Source organism: Pocillopora verrucosa, chromosome 10, assembly GCF_036669915.1.
Source record: "Pocillopora verrucosa isolate sample1 chromosome 10, ASM3666991v2, whole genome shotgun sequence".
In the NCBI taxonomy this organism is placed as follows: domain Eukaryota; kingdom Metazoa; phylum Cnidaria; class Anthozoa; order Scleractinia; family Pocilloporidae; genus Pocillopora; species Pocillopora verrucosa.
The window spans coordinates 11477509-11499082 of record NC_089321.1 but is presented as its reverse complement, the minus strand read 5'-3'; the positions used below and the strand labels follow the sequence as shown (position 1 = coordinate 11499082).

General features: G+C 38.1%; 1 protein-coding gene across 2 annotated transcripts; it reads left to right on the top strand.

Moving 5' to 3' along the window:
* The first annotated feature begins 605 nt into the window (after positions 1-605).
* Positions 606-21309, top strand: LOC131776138 (probable ATP-dependent RNA helicase DDX46). 2 transcript variants are annotated; one of them, XM_066173159.1, is made up of 40 exons: positions 606-747; positions 1363-1445; positions 1813-2280; positions 2443-2509; positions 2663-2719; positions 3257-3306; positions 3762-3951; positions 4379-4415; positions 5422-5471; positions 5594-5650; positions 5952-6047; positions 6425-6472; positions 6692-6766; positions 7430-7526; positions 7773-7893; positions 8324-8397; positions 8680-8781; positions 9486-9607; positions 10481-10559; positions 10655-10737; positions 11754-11867; positions 12043-12093; positions 12824-12890; positions 13530-13625; positions 14187-14251; positions 14393-14496; positions 15098-15160; positions 15255-15276; positions 15805-15882; positions 16272-16314; positions 16662-16723; positions 16858-16917; positions 17293-17392; positions 17483-17547; positions 18098-18163; positions 18548-18721; positions 18834-18903; positions 19473-19523; positions 19821-19894; positions 20264-21309. In XM_066173159.1, the coding sequence occupies exons 2-40, from the start codon at positions 1429-1431 to the stop codon at positions 20309-20311; spliced, it is 3363 nt and encodes a 1120-aa protein (XP_066029256.1). In that variant the 5' UTR covers positions 606-747; positions 1363-1428; the 3' UTR covers positions 20312-21309. The 2 variants fall into 2 exon arrangements, with proteins under 2 accessions (XP_066029256.1, XP_058948267.2); XM_059092284.2 differs by having other exon boundaries at positions 2440-2509.
* The last annotated feature ends 265 nt before the right edge of the window (positions 21310-21574 follow it).

Here is a 21574-nt window from a genome sequence, read left to right as displayed (position 1 = left end):
GACAGTTGGCTGTAATCGGACAGTTGAAACAGCCAATCATGCTAAGTCCACTCAGCTAAATCCACTAATCACAAAATTGGTAACAATAACCATAACAATAAGTACTTATCCTGAAAAAGAAAAACTGTGGAATTTCCAAAATGGAGGATTTTTTTTATTTTAGACATTGTCTCTACTGGAGATGTTTGTCCTAAATGTTTTTGCTTTTTTTCCGGAAATTATAACAGTTATGATTATTTGGTAACAGGACTTCGAGTCGTCCAATTCTGTCTGTTATCATACTCGTGATTGACAAATCGGACTCCCGCTTCGCAGTTGTCCGATTTTGGTTTGTCATTAGTATGATTACAGACCGAATTGGACTCCGCTTAGTGACGCGTTCTTCGTGTGAATTATTAACAAGTGACAACATGATTTCTCGTGCACTTTGGTGTAAATAAGTACTTGTAAATTTTTCAAAGACTACTTTATCTTTGAAAAATGTAGTCGTACTTATTAACACCAAATTATATTTTTGAAGTCATGTTGTTCCTTATACTAATCTACCACATCACTATATGACGATTACACTAAGCACTTTTTATGGGATAAGTCTAACGCTGACCAAACGTGTGCTCTCACATTTACAGTTCGTTTCATCCGTTCTGGATTTTTTCGTTTAGTGATTTGAAAGTAACAAATGTGACTTTGAAAAATATGGCCATGATATAAAACCCTCGATTGTTGCTGCTGGACACAGCCTTTCCTGTAAGTATATGCGCAATCTAGAGTGAAATCTTGTGACTTGAGTTGCCTCACGGTGAAATACACAAGATGGCTGTATGAGCGTTCATCTCAGATTGAAAATGCATATATTTGATGGATCATGCTACATTTGTTGCTCTCGTGCTGTAGCAAGGTTCAAGAGGCCTTCTTCTCTCAAAGTCTCGATTGCATGGATAAATGCTCTTAAAAAAATTTACTTAATCCAGCTAGTCAGTTATAAAATTATTTGCACGTGCAAATCCATACAGAGAGGGATCATGACAGCCAAGGTGAAATTAGTTGACCTATATTTTCAATTTCGTGTCGAAAACAATCTGGATTTAGTTTGGTTTTGTTTTCATACTCTTTAATTGGTCAAGAAATTTGCTCCACTCTCTTATAGAAACATCAAAACTTAATCCAATTAAATCTCGGTTACTTGGATGGTATTATTGTCTGTGCGTTATGAGTGGTCAATTTAGTGGTCTGTATTTCGCTGTACAGTGCGCTAAATTCAAAAGTTTGTTTCAACCTAGAGATATGATAAACATCATACTAACTTTGTTTTCTCATTTTTTCTCTGACCATGTTTTGTTTTGGAATATTTTACTTTTCCAGAACCTCCTTCCTCTGCCAAACTCAAGTTTGAACATTAGTTTTCCTTGGTAGCTCACTTAATGACAAATGGGTAGAGATAGCAGGTTTGTGAACAAAAACTCATTGCATGCTAGCCTATGTCTAAAGATTATTTTACCATAACTGTAAAAATTCTTGCTTTCTCATTGGCTGTGAGCCACTGTCAATAAGGTTTTAGATCATAAAAATGACATAACTTGCAACGCAGTGCTCAGTTTTCCTCGCCATGTTGGAGAAAAAATTTCTCTCATTAAAACAATTGCTAAATATGAGGTATGGACAGTGATGTAGGTTGACCAATATATCATTTGAAGTTGCAGTTTATTATGGAAGACAACCAGACTTATCACATTTATAGTGAATGATTAGTTTTGCTTCAGACTTTAACAGCTTTGATGAACATGAAGATAAAATTTCCTGTGTTTTGAATAGGTCACATAAGAAGAGATCTCGTTCCAGATCATCAAGTAGAGATAGGAATCGGCGCTCGCGAAGTCGAGAAAGAAATAAGGAGAGGGAAAAGAAGAGATCTCGTAGTAGGAGCCCAGAAAAAGGAAGAGCTAAAACAAGCCGAAAGCCACGAGAGCGAGAGAGAGAAAGAGACAGGAAAAGAAAACGATCAGAAAGCAGCTCTTCTCACAGCGCATCATCAAGTAGAAGTCGCAGCCGTAGTCCCAAGAAAAAAGATAAGGAGAAGGATAGCCAGCAGAGAAAGCGTCGCTCACGAAGCAGGAGTGCAGAAAGGAAATCAAAGAAGGAGAGGCCTCGCAGTAAGGAAAGAGACAGAGATAAGGGGAAGGAGAGGAAAAAGCGTTCAAGGAGCCATGATCGCTCAAGTTCTCCTGGGGCAAGATCAAAAAGTAGGAGTCCAGATAAGGAACAAAAAAAGTCCAAAAGCAGGTCAGTAGAAGTTAGAATAATGTTTCTCTGTTTTATCTCATCCCAAGTGAAGGATTAAGGAAAAATTCTGAGTCCCCAAAAGGAATGGAATCTCAGACCTTCAGATGCTGCATTGTGTTGTTCTACCATCTAATGCATTAATTTTTATTCTCATGTCAGCAGAGACAAGAGGAGAAGAGAGGAAGATGACAATTCAGATCGGAGCAAAGAAACTAAAAAGTCAAAGGAGGTTGGCTTATTTGGTTGTCATTGGCCATAATTAACTTATGATATAAAAATTGTTATTGATGGAACTGTTCTTTCTTCAAGAAAGATCAACAAAAGGAAACATTTTTTGGTTTGTCAGTGTGTTTCTCTACCTTACAATTGATTTTATTTTTAGTCAAAAAAGGAAACCACAAGTTCAAGTGTTGATGAAAAACATGAAGAGGATGATAAAGTAAGTTCAGAAACTCTATGTTGAGTTTGATATTTACATCCTAACATCAGCATGCATATTCTCCATACTGTTCTCTATACATTTCCAAAGAGGCTGACAAGGAGAATTTGTTTCACTATCAAGAGCTACTTTAGTAGGTGATCATCTCCTTTATTCTCATGACTTTCATGTTTGATTCAGGGACGATATTGTAAGGAGAAATTGGATGCTGGTCACTCTTAGGGGCTAAAAGGTTAAAAGAAAACCATTACCAAAGCATCCAACTGAGGCTAAATTTTCAATATGTACCAGGTTTTGTTAAAATAATATTGCTGACTTATAATAATGTGTTGCATGGAAAAATTCTACCATCTTATGAATTATAATGAATTAAATGTTTTTACCTCTTGTGTCTCTTTTGCTTGATATGTGAGAGTGATTCTATGTATTGGAATATTTATTTAGAGTATTTTTAATAGCAATCAGAAACCACATTCTGTTCATTACTGGTAAGGATTCAGTTACACAACCAATGTTGATTCTGTTTTTTTTCATCAGGATGCAGAACAGAGAAGATTAGAGGATGAGATGCAGAAGAGAAGGGAAAGGTAATAAATTGAAGGGAATCTGAAATACTATCATCATATAACCTGTCCTGTACTGTGTGTGCTACCCTGTAGAAAACTAGAATGAAAGTTGATGTGAGTAGGGCAAAGAGAAATGATATAGTAAGGTGCATTTCTGATGAATTGTGAGTTTCTTGCTCTGATTAGAGAAAAATAAAGGGTATATCTTTATTGTAGGATCTTTTTTGTGGTTGTCCTGTGTTTGATCCATCATGACTTATTAAAGTTGAAACAAAATTTTTGATATTTTTGTCACTTAGTAGTTGTACAATAAAATACTAATCGACTGAGTTTGGTTGGGCCAGAAGGAAAATATTCAGCTCAAATCAAATTCTCCCTATATGAACTCCTCTCAGGTGTTTTACTGTTATCAATCATTGTGGAATTCTGAGTAAATTTTTGAAGTATTCTCACTTTGGCTTTTGGGAATATTCTAGAATTGAGGCTTGGAGGGCTCAGCGTAAAAAGGAACAGGAAGAAAAACAGCAAGAGGAGAAACAACAACAAGAAATGACAAGTAAAGATCAACAAAAGAAGAAAAAAGCCTGGAGCCTGGAAGATGATGATGACGATGATGAGGAGGAAGAGGAAGAGGAGGCAGGAGAAGGAATTAAGGAAGAGATGCAGGTTAGCTCAATTAATAATAATTAATGATAAATCAATAAGCAATAATAAATTGACAATTATAACAAATTAATTATGAATTTATGATCAACAATTAGCAATAATTAACATGGTTTGCCAGAGACTCTTTGTCTAATGAACTTAAGACTTAAAGGTCCAAAGTCAATCCTCAGCTTCGTCATTTTCTTATACTTGTATTTCTTAGCTACAGAGCTTTACTTTCACATTGCCTCTCTTTACTCAGGAATATAAATCAGGTACTGGTGAATCTGAAGGAATTCTAACAAATATAGCAAATAGTTTAATCACTGGTTGAAGGAATAGGAAACTGCAGTAATGATCAGATATATTTAAAGAGGAACCACTCATCTCAATTCATACTAAAAAAAAAAATTTGGTTTCAATTTTCTGAATTAACTTTTTTACGCAGGATGAAGATGATGAGCCTAAAAAGAAGTTCTTAGGAAGTAAGTAGCATTATTTAATAAAGGTTCCATTGGATTTAAAAAAATTTGTGTCGATAATGTATTTGCAGTAAACTTAGTACAATATTTGTAGTGAAAAAGTCTCAAAAATGAAGTTCATCAGTGTAATTTTAAAACATCAGAAATCCAACAGTTTTTTAGCATGTCTATGAAAACTTTTATATAATGTGATGGAAATGCCTAATTTCAGACTGTCGTTCCACATTGTACATGCAGAGCATGTCAGAGATTTGACTAGCATATGATATCTTTTTAAAACATCACCCCAGAATCAAACAGTAAGGTCATGAGAATAAAGGAAATGATCACCAACTAAAGAAGCTCTTGATTGTTAAACAAATTCTCCTTGTCAGTAGCTTGAGAAATGTAGGGATAAAATTATGGAGAATATAATTATATACTGATGTTAGAGTTTAAATGCCTAATGAGTTCTCAGACCTTGCGACACATTTAGGTTAAATTAATAGTAGGTTCCCATGATTTTTCTTGACTTTCTCTGTTTTTACTCCCTCTACAAAAACCAACACTCCAAATTCCAGTTTGTGCTGGGGAAAAAAGTGTACAAATTGGTAAAATTAAAATGAATTCCAGTTGTTATGCTCCAGAATTTTTAAAAAAGAGTTAGGTATATACTGCAGAATGTCCACATGCACATGAATTATCAAAATAGTACTTTGTAAATATATTTATTTTCCATAACCGGCAGTAATGTTGCAATCTGATCGGCCTTATTAGGCATTGTCGATAAGAGTACAGACGCTGCTCACGTCAACATGTCACGCAATAGTCACACATTGAGAATCATTTTATTTGACGTCGATATAGTGGTAAATAACAAATTAACAGTGGTTTAGCGTTGTTGTACTCTTATCAACAACGACATTCGGACTCACTGTAATGACGAATATCGTTGTCGATAAGTGTGCAGACAACGCTAAACCACTGTTGATTCGTTAAATCTCCTTGCAAATCTTGACTTCTATTGCAGACAAAAAAGAGCCTGTGAGTGTCACAAATGGAAAAATCAAAGAGGAACCGGTAAGTCCATTGTATTTATTTTTCCACTGGAACCAAAAACGTGTCTTTGTTATGATTACAGTTTTGAGTCCCAATTGAACTGCACTGAGTCTAAGATGAAGCAAATATTCATTTTTTTTTAGCCCGAAGATAATGATGTGGATCCCTTGGATGCTTTCATGGCTGATGTTAGCAAAGAGGTAGGTTGAGTCTTGAACTCTCTTTTTAGGAGATAAAAATTATTTTAGACGGATAGTTTGCATAGAAGTTTTGAAAATGCCGCATTCTGTCTTTGCAGCTATAGGTAGAGCTTTTTACTTACTTACCCCTCGGGTACAAAACTTCAACTCGAAACCATTTTCAACTGACTCAAATTTTGATTATGTATTTTCTGCGATAACCTTTGTAATGTTAACCTGAATACGTAAGTGAACTTGCATCTTTATCAGCATGATGACTGCTATAGTCTGGTCACCATGCTACCTTTCTTTGTTTTACCAGGTGAAAAAAATAAATGCTTTGGATCAGAAGAAAAAAGTGGGAAAGGCTGGAAAGGCAACAGTTATAACTCATGTTGTAACAAAACCAAAAAAGAGGGTGGGTGAAAAACTCTCTTATTGCTTTGTAAATTTTTATTATAACATAGTTGGAAATGCAGTAGTCTATGGTCAGCTGACTGGCTCTGGTTGGTCAAAGGGTGGATAACGCTATCCATTTTATAAATCTTTATCTACTGGATAGCACAGTAGGTTTTGTTAACACTTATCCACTGAATAGCGATTTATTCGTTTGATAGCGTTATCTGCCCTTTGAGCAACTGGGTCCTGGACTCTAGGCTCGTAGATCTGTGTTTTCGCTCCGGCAAGGACATTGTTTTGTGTTGTTAGACGCAATCATTTACTCTTACCTGGCCTCTTTACACCCAGTGAGTAAAGCAGTTTTATGTTTATGATGCTTTTTTCAATTATTTTAAGGATCCAACTAAAGGAGAATTAATGGAAAATGATCAAGATGCACTGGAGGTAAGATTCGACCATAATAGTTACTTGTACTTGCTTATTCAGTCATAGGTCGTTTTCTATTGGGCTCAACTGAGATTGGCCAAGATTGGCCCAGTTACGCATCCCCTCCACATTTAACCGCTGTGCTCCTTTGAGGAGAACCCCTTCCCCCCAATTCATTTTATGGAATATCTTGAACTCGGCGCTAAATAACTCACATTTATCATTTGTTGTCTTTAGTATTCCTCCGAAGAAGAAAAAGAAGACGAAACCATAGAGTCAACCTACGCACACTTTAAAACCAAGAAAAAGAAGGTATTTTTAAGACAGTTTAGTCTTCTGCAAAAGAGATAATGGTATAGGCGTTAATTTCTCCTTAAGGCAAACGACCCGTCATTTGTTCTTTCCAAACTACCCTCGTGCTTCACAGAGTGTTATTTCGATAAGTGTCGTGGAACCAAAACCAAAGAAATGAAAATAGCCAATAAGAAGAACGGAAAATGCTTTGAAGAGCCAATGACAACTCAAAGTAAAAACAAGCAAACCGCGTAAAGCGCGGGAAAACGCGGCCGAAGTAGTCGTGAATGGTTTTAGTTTTGCACTGATTGTTTGATTAAGTGGCGCGAGTTTTCTGGACCAATCACAGAGCGAAGTAAAGCAAAACCGAAACAATCCCCGGGTTGCTTTCAACACAATTGAAAATTGCTTCATCTCGCGGAAGGTGTGTTGACGCATGAATTAGTTGTTATTTTGAGAGGCCCTCAGGGCCAAAAAACTTCTTGTAGCCTCTTAAAAGTACCAAAAAAGAGAAAAAACGGGACAGTCTCAGTTGAAGAGCTTTGAAGAAATCATGCGTACCTAGTTTGGGTTTTGTCAACAAAACTGCATCGGTAGTAACTTCAGATATTTTTTTGAAAAGATTTTCAAGTTGCATTTGGCTGTTCTCTCATGAATCTTCTTTTTTTTTGTATCTTTTAGGATCTACAGGCCGTTGATCATGATAAAGTGTATTATTCTTCATTCAGAAAGAATTTTTACGTCGAAGTTCCGGAGCTTGCAAAAATGACCCAAGAAGGTATGCTAGTGGTTGGTCATTTTGTTAGTTTGTTTGATTGGTGAATTATTTCTATAGAATTCTCCTCACTTTCAATTGATTAATGTTTCAAGTGAAGTATTGTAATGATTTGGCAGACTTAATTGCTTAGCCCAGCCCCGAGAGAAATCACGATTTTGTCAGAATTGACTGATCTGTTCCTTACAGTTTCTGATGAAATGGCTATGACCTAGGAAAAAAAGAAAAGTTTTTCTTGTTTGTTTTCAGAGGTTGATGAATACCGTGCAAAGCAAGAAAACATCAGAGTTCGTGGCAAAGATTGTCCAAAACCTGTGAAAACATGGGCCCAGTCGGGAGTGAGCCTGAAAATTCTTGATGTTCTCAAGAAGTAAGTTTGTGTTCATGTTCAGTTGGGCAACAAAGTAAGATATAGAGAAAAAAGGTTTTTTTCTTCTTGTCATTTGGCACGGTACTTAAACCAGCTGTGACTTGGGTACTCGCGTTTTCCTGCGCTTGGGACCGTTTGCATGTTGTAGTTTTGAATTCTCATTAGCTCCTCGTGGTATTTTCCTCGCGATTGGTCCAGAGAACTCGCGCCAATTTCGTAACCAAGCAGATGCGAATTTTTAAACAAATTGTGAATTTGTCAATCGCCTCAGTTTACCTGCCCTTCAGGGCGGAGGTACTTGCTTTAATCTGTATCCTCATCGGCTCCTCGTACATTGTCCTTTGTTTTGATCGGCCTTTGTGACACCCTGTATAAAAGCCCCTCATTATTACTGAGGCTACTTACATTTCTAGAATTGTTTTGTTTAAAGGAATGGCTACGAGAAACCCACACCAATTCAAGCTCAAGCGATACCCGCCATTATGAGTGGTAGAGACATGATTGGTAAGAAGAGACATCATGAAAGAAACCTATAGATTCAAATAAAAGTTTGATTACGAGTACGAGAATTGAAGTAATGAGAAAGTACACACCTCATGACGCATCATTGTACTCTTCATTACACGCACGCATGCGCCCACCGTTTCGCAGTCGGAAAAACTCCAACTCGCAGTTGTACTTTTCTCATGAAATGAAGCTCTTTCATGATGCTACCCTGCTTCGATGAGATTAAATCATAAGAGCATTTTTCACAGTTCTATTGGTTTACTTTTGATCTTCTTTTAGGAATTGCTAAAACAGGAGGTGGTAAGACGTTAGCGTTTCTTCTGCCAATGTACCGCCATGTTCTTGACCAGCCTGAACTTGATAGGGAGGATGGACCGATAGGTAATGTAGATCGGACTAAAGAGCAATTTTCAACTGACTGTCGAAAGTAATCTGGGATTGCCTCGGTTTTGCTTTACTTCGCTCTGTGATTGGTCCAGAATACTCGCGCTTCTTTGTCAACCAATCAGATGCAAAACTAAATCCAATCATGACTTGGTCGCCCGCGTTTTCCCGCGCTTTGAGCATTTTGTTTGTTTTTACTTTGATTTCTTATTGGCTCTTAAAGGTATTTATCTTTCATCCGACTGGCCGTTATTGCTTTAGTTGAGGTTTTACGACACTCATTCGGAAAGCTCTCTCAAGACCAAGTTTTCAAAAGCATCTCTCCAGTGCAATTGTTTTTCTCTACTTCGCTCATTGATTGGTTTAGAAAACTTGTTCTTTCTTCTCAAATGCGATACAATACTGTTAACGTTCGTGAGTTGGTCACTTGCGTTTTCCCGCCCTTTGAATTCTCATCGGCGCCTTGTAAGGCTAACCTCACTCCTGATTGGCCGTTGTGGCTGAGTGACAGCTGTTGATTCGCTGTTGGTTTTCGTTGATGGACAATCAGTCGAACAGCTTCCTTTATTAATTTTTCCTTTAGGAATCCTCACAGTGAACTTAAGTCTAATTATGTGATTTGGTAGTACATTGAATTATGAGAAAATATTGTTGGATCAGCATCACGTAGCATTTACTCGAACTGTTTTCTGAACTTACAGGAATAATTATGACTCCAACAAGAGAACTGGCTCTTCAAATTTTCCGAGAGTGTAAGAAGTTCTGCAAGCCTCTTAATCTGCGAGCTGTCTGTGTGTACGGTGGCACAGGAATCAGCGAACAGGTTAGGAGTAGAATCCTATTCTATTACTTGTAATGTTTGTTTGTAATTATATAGGGGGAATTTGGTCCTCTCCGATAAGGGAATTTGGTTTTCGCTCGTGAAAAACTATAAGGTCTTGAGCTATGCGAACTGGAGGCTTTTGAAAACGGTGAAGAAAATGTCTTTTTTTCGTCGCTTCCCTTGGCGTTCTCGGGCGTTTAACCTTTTATACCCTAACATCAGTATGCATTTTCTCCATACTGTTCTCTATACTTTTCCTAAAGTGCTGACAAGGAGAATTTGTTTAAAAATCAAGAGCTTTATAAGTTGGTGATCATTTCCTTGATTCCCGTGACCTTAGTGTTTGAATCAGGGGAGACAATGTAAGGAGAAATTAGTAGCTGGTCACTCTTAGGGCTTAAAGAGTTAATGTGGGCAATTAGTGAAAACGCATCGAAAGGTATGCTTTTCGAATGAAAACGCTGTGATGTGTTCAGGTGAGAGCAAACAAAAAGTGTGGGCGAAAGATTTTCCTCGTTTTGGTTCACTGGTTGAGACTAAAACGAATTCTTTTTACCTGTTGCACCCTAACATCAGTATCCATACTCTCCATACTTTTTTCCATACATTTCCTTTGGTACTGACAAGGAGAATTTGTTTAACAATCAAAGCATTTTACGTTGGTGATCAATTCCTTTATTCTCATGATCTTAATGAATGATTCAATAGTATTACTGTAAAGAGAAATTAAATGCTGGTCACTCTAAGGTGTCGAATGGTTAAAAATGGATTTGTACGGGCCCAATATGAAGGAATACCTACCTGAAAGTGTTGATTTTCCTCGCTGAAGTTCTCTCCATTAATTTTTTTGGTCATAACGGTTTTTTTCATTAGATTGCAGAGCTCAAACGTGGAGCAGAAATCATTGTTTGCACTCCTGGCAGGATGATAGACATGCTGACGGCGAATAATGGTAATTTCAAACGATGATGATATGTTTTTATTGTTGCTTTTAGTTAACAATTGGACTAGTTGCCCCAGCTGATAAGCCAAATGTTTTTCTTCCAGGTCGGGTGACAAATTGTCGACGTTGCACGTATTTAGTTCTGGATGAAGCCGACAGAATGTTTGACATGGGATTTGAGCCTCAGGTAGAACAACAAAAACATAAAAAACTATCAAGCAAGGAAACGATCTTCGCAGGTGGACTGACAATTTTGCATTACAGAAAGAAGCCTGCAAAAATCCAGGATTTGACGATATTCGAACCCATGCTCTCAGACACTTGTTGGACGCTACTATCAACTGAGCTACAAAGCCTCATTTTAAGAGCGAGGCAAATTTTAGGGAGTTCTTCTTTCTCTCGCATCGGAATTTGATAACTTGTGATGGTAGTAGCGCTCAACTAGTATCTGGAAGGCACGTGAATCCTGAATTTTTTAAAGATTTTTTTCCTGCTTTTGTTAAAATTGTACCTCATCAACGGGGATCATTTCTTTGCTTAATTTTCATCCGTTCGTCAAAGAGAATTTAATTCATGGTGAGTTGTTCTGAAAAACTTCGGTCGCAGTGATTTTGTCGGCAGTGAAATAGGAAAGAGTTGAACTTGGGACACTAAGAGAAAAATTAATTAGTTCAGCGCTCTAAACCACTCAGCCTTTTCATCCTCCAAAAAGTATCCTCTTTTATTTTTAAGTTATGAACTTGCCGCCATAGTCTTAGGAGTTTTCCTTTGCATCTGGGCAGTCTTTGTTTTTTCTACTTCAAAAGAATAGAAAGTCATTTCCAATGGTCGTGTGGTCAGGGTAGTTTTTGCAAGTTCTTTCACGCGAAGTGTTGTCCCAGGTAAGAGGATAAGTAAAAATCATCTAACCCTTTAACTCCCATGAGTGACCAAGAGAGAATTTCTCCTAACTATATCCGTACAACATAAAGCGCACAAGTGATGAGAACAAAGATAAATATCATTATTCGTTGATCCGATACCGAATTCTCCGAACTAACATCCAAAGAATTTTATGGTAGACAGTATGGAGAATTACTAGTGAGATCAAGGGAGCGAAAGGGTTAAGCCATTTTGAAGCTCGAATCAAATAAGCAGAAACGATACAAGAGCGTGGACAGGTAGATTAATGATGAAAAATTCTTGTTCCTATCTCCTACTCAGGTGATGAGAATTATCGACTGTATCAGACCGGACAAGCAGACGGTTATGTTTTCTGCAACTTTCCCTCGCCAGATGGAAGCTCTGGCCCGAAAGATCCTTATAAAACCAATTGAGGTTAGAAAAAAACGTAGTTTATAAACGGATTATATTTAAATCAACTTTGGTTTTAATTTCTGAACTTGAAGTTACTGCGTCGCTTTATATTGTCTTCTTTCATGAAAACTGTTGATATTTCTGACTCGGTGAATATGTTGTTAATTAAAGTTTTTGAAATGTTTTGTTTTTTAAGATACAAGTTGGCGGTCGAAGTGTTGTTTGTTCAGATGTTACACAACATGTGGTAAGAATTCTCACAAAGGCGAAGTATTTAATCCATTGGGTAACCAAAGCGTTTGAAAATTTTCCTAAAATACGCTCAAAAAATCCTACCGTGGACGCAGCCATTTTAAAAACAGCTCATTCACCTCACTGTACACGCAAACGCAAAACGCCAGGTTCGCAGACAACTGCTGCACTGGCTTTCGCAATTTATCATTATTTCAGTCAAGAATACCTTTTTCGTGTAGCCCCTTAACCCTTTAAGTCCCACCAGTGACATTGACAGAATTTCTTTTTACACTTATCAATACGATATCAAGCAGAAAAGCTATGAGAATAAAGAAAAATATCAATTAGGGGATTATTGGTCGATTCAATTCCAAATTCTCCAAACTAACATAGTGTATGGCAGACAGTAAGGAGAATTACAAATGAAATCTTTGGAGTTAAATGGTTAACGTTCAAACAGATCACTAGGTTGCTAAGCGAGATTGAAAATGGTGGCCTCCTTTGAGGAATTTGAAGCACATTTGAGGATAATTTTCGAAAGGTTCGGTTGCTCTTTGAATCTCAAACGCGGTTAGGGTCATTATTCTCATATATGCTTTTAATGGCGTAAACAAGAATTATCTGCTTTCCGTGACTTACTTATCCATGTAGTTTGTTAATGCGGCTGACAAAGGGTTTTTATGTTCATATAACCGAATGCCGTTATTAATTTAACGTGCGCGTGTGTGTCTTCTGTTTGTTAGGTTGTTATTGAGGAAGACGACAAATTCTTAAAGCTACTTGAGTTACTTGGTATCTACCAGGAGGACGGTTAGTGTTCTATAGCTATATATGATGTAAAATAGCAATAATATTTTTTTAGTCGTGTTTGAAGAAAGCCAAAACTGAAAAAAAAAAACAAACAAAACGAAAATTTAAAAGCGACTTATCTTTACTAATGGCATTTCTCGCGGCTGAGGACGAAAATCGACAACTTTCAGTAAAGCCTATGGTGTCTATATGATAAACTAAATAAAACATGATTGTTCGTTGATATGGAATTTCTCTTCTCTTGTTCAATTGAAAATCTCACTCGTTCTCTTCAGTCATTCGTGAGATATCGAGGTGAACACGCGAAGGGAAATGACTGAACAGAAGAACAGAACATTGTTAAATATGCATACGCATATACACACGTCCTTAGACCGCACAAACCCAAATTATAACATACGCAAATATGTATTGCAGACGCACATACATATGTATACGAACGTATACCTACACGCGCTTACTTGCATGCGTATGCATGCACATATGCTCGTACATACAATGGTAGGGATTCACGCACCGACCGAAACAAAAAAACAAGTGAAATAAGATTTATATTATTATCTTAATCAAAATATATAATTTCTATTGCTAAGCTGTCTGTGTGTTTGGTTTCTCACCGTGTATGTTTCGTCTCTTTAGGTAGCGTTTTGGTGTTTGTAGAAAAACAAGAAAACGCCGATGTGTTGTTTAAAGATTTGCTGAGAAGGTCCTATCCATGTCTGTCTCTCCATGGAGGTAATGTAACGCGGTTTCCTCGGTTAGGTTTTGGATTGAGTCTTGTGTGACCACACTAGTAGCGTTTGCAGACAAGGATTGCAATTGAAATAACCTTCCTCATCTCTTTGAACTTCAAGATTGTGGAGCGATTACAATCGAAAAGAGGCGAAGAGTGGATTTCTCTGTATGGGCGGCCTACACTTTCGTCAAGCTGATAATTTGGGACGCATCACTTCGATTTAATATAAATCATTGCATTTGTTCGACGGGACGGGTGTCCTCTGCCCAGTGCTTTTCTTTAAGGGCAACCTGACGAAAAGCTACTTTCTGAGGAGGGGTGGAAGTGACAAGGATAAATAGCATTCATTCACTCTCCCAGGGGGAGACAGTTTTTTTATATAAACCAAGCAGTAGTTTAGAAGCCGATTTTGTTCCCGACCCTCCCCTTCCTCCTCCCCTTTTCTTCACTCACACGACCAGAGAAGCTACGTTTTAACTTATTCTCAAACTGCATTCTTGAGGATTTTTGACATTTATACTTTTGGGATTGTAATAAAATCGTGTTTGCTATTTTTTCAGGCATGGATCAGTTTGATCGTGACAGCACAATAGCCGACTTCAAAAATGGCGTCTGTAACTTAATGGTAAGACCACCGCATATTATGTTAGAAATTAAGTTTATATTAGACCTTTGTTTTGAAACTCTGAAGTCTCCCCACGTGTTTATCGGGACTCTGAGCCGATACAATAGCTCTAGTTCACGAATTCTCTCGGTTGTCCCACAGATTGCAACCTCCGTGGCAGCGAGAGGCCTGGATGTGAAACAGCTGATCTTGGTTGTGAATTATGACTGTCCGAATCACTATGAAGATTATGTACATCGATGTGGGTGAGTTAGGACTTACCTTATCAAAGGTGAACTCTTATCTGTACCTCTCCTTTTGATGCAACAAGCCACAGAAGTTGGATATACGGGTTTTTTTTCCTCGCTCTTTTTGTTTTGCTTCTAGATCGATTGTGTGGCGTGACAGTCAAGCGAAAAGAGGCGGGAAAATAGCCACGTGCGGCAGTTTTTTCCTGCCTGTTTTATTGCCTTTTCGGTCAACGGTGAATGAGAGAAATGTTTCACTTTCACTAGTAAAATATATTTCGGGCCAGCACCAGGGAAACGCTCTCTAAAATGAAATACAGCAGTTTTACAACAAGTTGTTTTAGAGAGACCGTCAAATTTAAATTCTCGCCAATCTCAGAGGGAAGAGCTGATATTGTGTCAAATCCTGTTTATCTTTGTGCTAGAATTCGTCTTTACAACAGCCGTTTTGAAAGATGTTTAGGTTAAAAAAGTGTTTAACAATCGAATGAATTACCTTTTCATTGTCAGGTCTTAAATTTATCCCCTCATAAATTTATGTCCTTAGAACGCATTAGACTTTGTCTCAATATAAAGAAGAAGAGTATTCTCTTGTAAAAACAAAGTATTTTTTTTTCAGGCGTACTGGCCGTGCTGGTAGAAAAGGAACCTCTTATACATTTGTTACTCCTGAACAAGGACGGTAAGACCATCGTTCACGCGAAAATTATCGAAGATTTTTGTTCAGCTTGTTATTTAACTTCAACAGCCTATGTGTTTTTTTATCTTTTCAACAGACATGCGGGTGACGTCGTCAAGGTACAAACTTGGAAATTTTTCATTATACAGGACCTCATTTAAACCAGCTTGCGCTGAACTGGATACATTCTGTTTTGAAAATTCGCTCAAATTGAGAAAAATAACCTGAGTTTTCCATGAACCAGGCAGTGAAAGTCGCGTTGGCGTTATGGTTAGTGCGCTGGACTTCCAGTCGAGGGGTCCTGGCCAGGTCATGATGGTGTGTTGTTGTGTGCAGGAGTACACAAGAAGCTTAAATGAGCCATGGCGCATTATTAAGGCACTATGATGAAATGGTGGCGATTATTCTACGATTGACAAACATATAACCCAGGGAATGCGCTTGTCCAACAAGCCTTGAAAATCGCAGTAAATGTCGAGAGTATTTAGCGACGAGGTTTTATTTCAAAGTGAAATGGGATTTAAAGCAAGATTTGAAGGGACTAAGTTTTTATCTCTCGGTTTGGTAATGTATGTATTTTTTTACTTTAGATAAAAACAGTTTAACGTCGTTTTATGTGTGTGTCTCTCTCATCGTAAATTCTCCAGGCTTTGGAACTGTCCGGTGCAGAGGTTCCAGAAGATCTTCGTAAGCTTTGGAACGACTATACAGAAGAGAGAAAGGCGGTAAGAATTCATACCTAAATGGTATCTTAAGATGGACTAACTTTTTACTTCTTTCAAGGGAAAGGTAAAGTTGGTTCGGTTGACTTAGGACTTGCTTATAGAGCAGTTTTCTGCTTATTGTCGAAAGTGATCGGGATTGTTTTTGCTTTGTTTCAAAAAGCTCTCTAATTGGTCCAGGAAACAAGCGTCGTTCTCACAACCAATCAGACGTAACATGAAAACCAATCGTGACTCGGTCACGTGCATTTCCCGCGCTTTAGGCCAGTTACATAGAGTTTTGATTTCTAATTGGCTTCAGTTATGATGATGACTTTGGTTTTTTTGAGTTATGCAACCCTCATAAAGGAAGTTCTCTACTTTAATTAAATCTTGCGTTAATTATCTTGCAGGAAGGAAAGAATGTAATTAAAAACAGCGGCTTCACCGGAAAAGGTTTGTTTTAATCAAATTAAAGATTTAATATGTTGACTAGCATAATAAGGCTACATGGCAGCAGTCATTTGGTGCAGTTTTAAGGTGAGCGGAGATACGCGCGTGGCGAGCATGAGGTGTAAAATACGCACCTTCCCATCGCGCGTGTATTACCGCGCGTGCTTACCACGCGAGCAAGTCAGAAGTGCGAGCCGAGCGCGTTAGCCACACCCTGTTCTACACGCTGACACTTATTTGACTGCCTTCAAATGAGCTGAAGCCCTCGTACGCGAAGTTGCTTCAGAGGAAAAGTACTTGTCCTTCATGCTTTTGAAATATAATTTCTTTTAACTGATCTGTTTTTCTAGGATTCAAATTTAACGCGGAAGAAGAGGCTAAGGTTAACGAGGCGAAAAAGATACAGAAATGGGTGTGTACATGTTCCGCTGTAGTTTAAGTCATAGCCTGGTTTGCACTGGTGATATAACGATGTAAACATAACAACATAGGAACGTCACTTTGTCACTTGTATGGAGGTGAGTTTTATTTCTTTGTCTTTGGCAGGCTCTTGGTCTTCAAGACTCAGATGATGAAGCGGAAGCCGAAGAGAAAGCTGTAGAGGAAGTGAGTGCTAGCGAAGCAAACTTTCATTACATGTTCTCTAAACGCGGTGGCCTTACGTCGATCACGCTTTACTCCGATGTCGAAAGTTTCGAGTAGGAGCTCTTACTGGGTCGTTGTGTTGTGTAAAAGGGTCGTGGTAAATTGTCAGGGAGACCCTACTAGGTGGATAGGGGAGAGGAGGGGGGTTTGTTATTTGGGATTAGCATGCGCGCTATTCAGGAGGAGAAGGGATGTTCCTAGTTGATCCATGTCAGGAAAATAAGATTGGTTTCTAGCACCTGGGAACCATGCCCAACTTCATGACTATTTTATTTTGAACCACGCAAATCAGCTTTTACTGTCCTAAACGTGTATTTTCGACTTTTTTTCCGTCAGATTGACAAAAAGTTGGATGAAGTATTTAGTAAAGGCAAACCTCATATCAAAAAAGCCGCTCCTGAAGCCAAAGGGGAACAAATCAAAGGAGAGCAACAAGGTGAATATGAGTGTGTTATTCGTTAAAATGTGTTTAATCTGCCTCCACCACTGATCAAATAATTATTTCATCTGTGTCTGTGCTTTTCAGCAAAACTTAACTTGGCCACAAGTATTGCTGCGAAAATCAACCAGAAGATTATCGCCGGGACGAACGTGAGTACAACGGGTTCCCTCTTTTGTAGTTACCTTTTCCTATTCTTCCCTCCCCTCCCCTCCCTCGAAAATATATAGACGCCGTAGTGTAACTGTTAACGCGAGTCGAGAGGTCTGGGTTCGCCTAGCCTAGCTTGATCATTGTGCCGTGTTCTTAGACAAGACACTTTAGTCTCACAGTGCCTCTTTCCTCTCAGAAGTTGAAAGGATATCGGCAAAGTGACAAAGTAAAATGACTTAATGCTGGGGGCTAATTTGCGATTGACTGACATCTCATCTAGGAGGGAGTGGTAATACTCTGAGTCGCTTCATGCTACAAAGCATTGTGGGTCACTTTTCTGGGGTGCTTGCCCTCCTCAAAAACATGAAGAGGAAAGTTGTGCTTTATTATGAAACTATGTGAGATGGTTAGAGCTCTTAAGGCAGCGATGATTTCCGCTTAAGTTGTCGAAAACTCAGTAACTACAACCGTCAGCAGTTCTTCTCAGTATTATTCCCACTTTATGTCTTTCATGGTAGAGTCAAAGTGATTTTTTTTTGTCTTTCACAGAATATGGATCCGACTCAGCAAGCTGCCAGTCAGATTATCAAGGGAGGAACTGTTACCGCTCTTACTGTGAGTACGAAGCCACACCCACGCTATGTTGCGTGACATATTCTTGTCTTCAATCAGAGTGGTTAATTTTTCTAATACCAAAAACAGTAAAGGGTTACATAAATAAAGATTGTGTCAAAATACTTGTCACGTGGGTGAAGCAAAGGAAAATCTGATTTTTCCGTGTGGGTGCCAACCCCAGAACTTCCAATGATGCGTTGAACACTTTACCTAGGATAGTCTTCTTGTAGAGAGAGGGAATGTAGGAAAGCTGGTAAATCTGAGACTCGGAAAAAGATGGTAATAGCATTTCTAACGAGAGTAGAAAAGACAGAACACCTGACTGAAAAATAAAGGGTTATCTTCAACTTTTAAGGTATGATGTAATCCGCGATTTCTTGTTAGGGCCTGGGTCTAGCTAAGCAACTTGCCGAAAAGATTCATGGAAAGATCGGCTACGAAGCTCCAGTGGAGGAGGTGAAACAAGATGAGAAAAAAACAGAGGAAGAACAGCGGTACGAGGATGAGGTGGAGATCAACGACTTTCCTCAAACAGCTCGGTGGAAAGTCACTTCTAAGGTGAGAACAGGGAACCAAAACCACTTTCGAGAAATTGTTCCAGGATTGCTTTGGTTTCGCTCGTTGTCCGTAGTTTAGTCAACGTATTTATTTGTCTTTTGTTTTTCCTTAGGAAACTATTATGAACATCACGGAGGTTTCTGAGGCAGCCATTACTGTGCGTGGAACCTTCTTCCCTCCAGGTCTTGTACTGGCTTTCTTTAACTCTTTACACCCTAACATCAGTATATATTTTCTCCATACTGTTCTCTATACATTTCCTATGGCACTGACAAGGAGAATTTGCTTAACAATCAACAGCTTCTTTAGTTAGTGATCATTTCCTTTATTCTGCTGACCTCAATGTTTGTTTTTGGGGTGATATTAATGGGAGAAAATGGTTACTAATCACTCTTAGGGGTTAAAGGGTTAATAGACTTCTTTAAAGTCATGTGATAATACTCTAGAGAACTGTTTCTTTTCAAATTTCCTCTTATTTACATGCATGTTTACTCATAATTTTTCAAAAGGCAAAGCTGGGAATTTTCTTAAGACCTGAAATGATAAAAAAAAAATTATTCAAGTAAAAGAGGTCTCTTAAAACCGTACTTGTATGAGTTGACACTTTAAGAGAGAAACCGTAAAATGTGCTCCTAGTTACATCGGAAGCGTATGATGTAGGATGAATGCTTCTGGTTGCATTAAAATAAACTCAGCAAAGAAACCCTGTTCCACAGAAAATTCTTATAAATTTTTTTACGTTAATATTTAGGGAAAGAACCGAAGGCAGAAGGCGAAAGAAAAATATATCTATACATTGAGGGTGAGTAGACTAATGCGATGAAAACTTATTGAAATTCTGAAAAGTAACGAAAATACATTAAAATTAACAGTTTGTAAAGAACTTCCAGTACCTGATCAGAATGATTCGTTGTGTAAGTAAAGGTCATGCGCAAATTGTCAACTTTGTGTATTCATTTTAACAAAGTATGATGCGTAGAATGTTATCGCCCTCCCTAACTATGGAGAAGGAGTCATTTAGCAATGGAGAGAGGCCTGGTGTCGACTGGTGCCCCGGTTCTTTTTGAAATCTCAATTATGCCCTTTTGCTCGTTTCCAGGTCCTTCTGAACGTTCAATCCATCTGGCAAAATTAGAAATAAAACGAGTCGTTAAAGAAGAAATGATTAGATTGGTAAGTAAAACGAATTACGCTCGTAGATTCTTGGAGTCTCTAATTCCTCTTTTCTGCTTAACATTTTTTTGAGGGAAAAAAAATTTGGTCAGAGAGCACTCACTCCTTGGAACAGCTTCCTTGTCGTCTGCTTAATCACATTTGTAATGCTTGGAAAACATTTTTAGTTCTAATTTGAATCTTAACTAGAAGCAAGGCTTTAGCGATATTTTATCCTTAAATAGCGCAACGGACGTTCACCAAATTTGTGCCACAATTAAACTTCTTAGCTATTTTATTATAAAAAGTGCAACTTAAAACCCACTATGACTTCATTTTTTCTTCTATGTCCGCGTAAGTTACTAAAACTATTTTTTCCTTTTCCCTCAGGGTTCCTTCCGTGGTCCTCAGTCTACTGGCAGATACAAAGTTCTCTGAGAGGAATGTTGAACGCACGATCGTTCTCATTTTTCATTCACCGACACTTCCTGTTAATCCTCTGGGCGTGCCTCGCTTTCTAATTCTAGCCGGCTGTCTTCCCAATGTGAAGAAAGTTTTTTAGTCACACATTACCACTAGCGCTTCTTTAACAGGCAACTTGACAGCCTGTGAACAACTTTTTCAAGTTCGTTGTTTCCGATCTTTAAGAACCCTCTCCATCTTCGGCTATCCATGTTCCTTCTTGGTTTAATATCATGTCTTGTGTTTTCACTTTTTAGCAACCATTTTTATATACTGTAGCCTCCTTCAAGTCGAATGCCGTTTTTCACGTCGCAAAAATAGCTCAAATTTCATAAAAAGCTCCTCTAAATAGGATAAACCGTTTGGAGGAAATGAAAGTTTGTTTTTTTTTTTTTTAGAATCAAAGGTATAGTCACATACGCTGGGTCAGAAAACCAACCCTTTTTTTAGGTAGATGAGTTTTTGTGTTTGTGTGCTCTACGTAAATGTTTTTGCATTGTGGCATTTTGTAAGTTAGCTAAAGATCTGCCAATAAACTGTAAGGGAGTCTTTTTTCTGTTAGAGGGAAGCTTTTCAATGATTATCAAACTGTCCGTTATAGATCGCTTTCAAATTGAGAATCGTGCAATCAAAACCAAAGTTTTCACAACAGACAGTCAAAGCAAAGGCTAACATACAAAAAACCACTAAGAACTCCTCTAAGTGTAAACAAGCTAACTGCTTTTGGCGCGGGAAAACGTTTATACCTCGCTGCCGTCTGCATTCTTGTAAGTTTTGCATCTGATTGGCTAAGAGTGTCGAAAGTTTTCTGGACCAATCACAGAGCGAAGTAAAGCAAAACCAATGGAATCCCGAATTGCTTTCCACACTCAGTTAAAAATGTCTGTAAAACCTCACTTTCTCGGCAAGACACCAACAAGCTGTTGTTGCAGTGTGTGGTTGTAAACAATAAAAGTAAATTATTGCAGCTAGGATCTCTATGTATATGTATTTTTTCTTTACTCGTTCTTCCCTTGTCTCATTCAGTGCGCGAGTTAATGCCAATTCTCGCGAATTGAGTGGTGAACGCAACAGTAGTCTCTTTGATAAGAGCGGAAATTCAAACCAAGCTGGCCCAAGCGGGGATCTGACCTGAAATTTAATTATTTTTTGTTCAAATTTTTCTCACTGATTTTACAGTAGTTTTCTGATTTTGTAATGAGGAAGGACATGTTATGTTTCCTTGGGATTATGACAGCT

Coding starts and splice junctions, on each gene's coding strand:
- LOC131776138 (XM_059092284.2), top strand. Junction 2,720..3,256: donor AACATGAAGAGGATGATAAA/GTAAGTTCAGAA, acceptor TTTTTTCATCAG/GATGCAGAACAGAGAAGATT. Junction 8,782..9,485: donor TAGGGAGGATGGACCGATAG/GTAATGTAGATC, acceptor CTGAACTTACAG/GAATAATTATGACTCCAACA.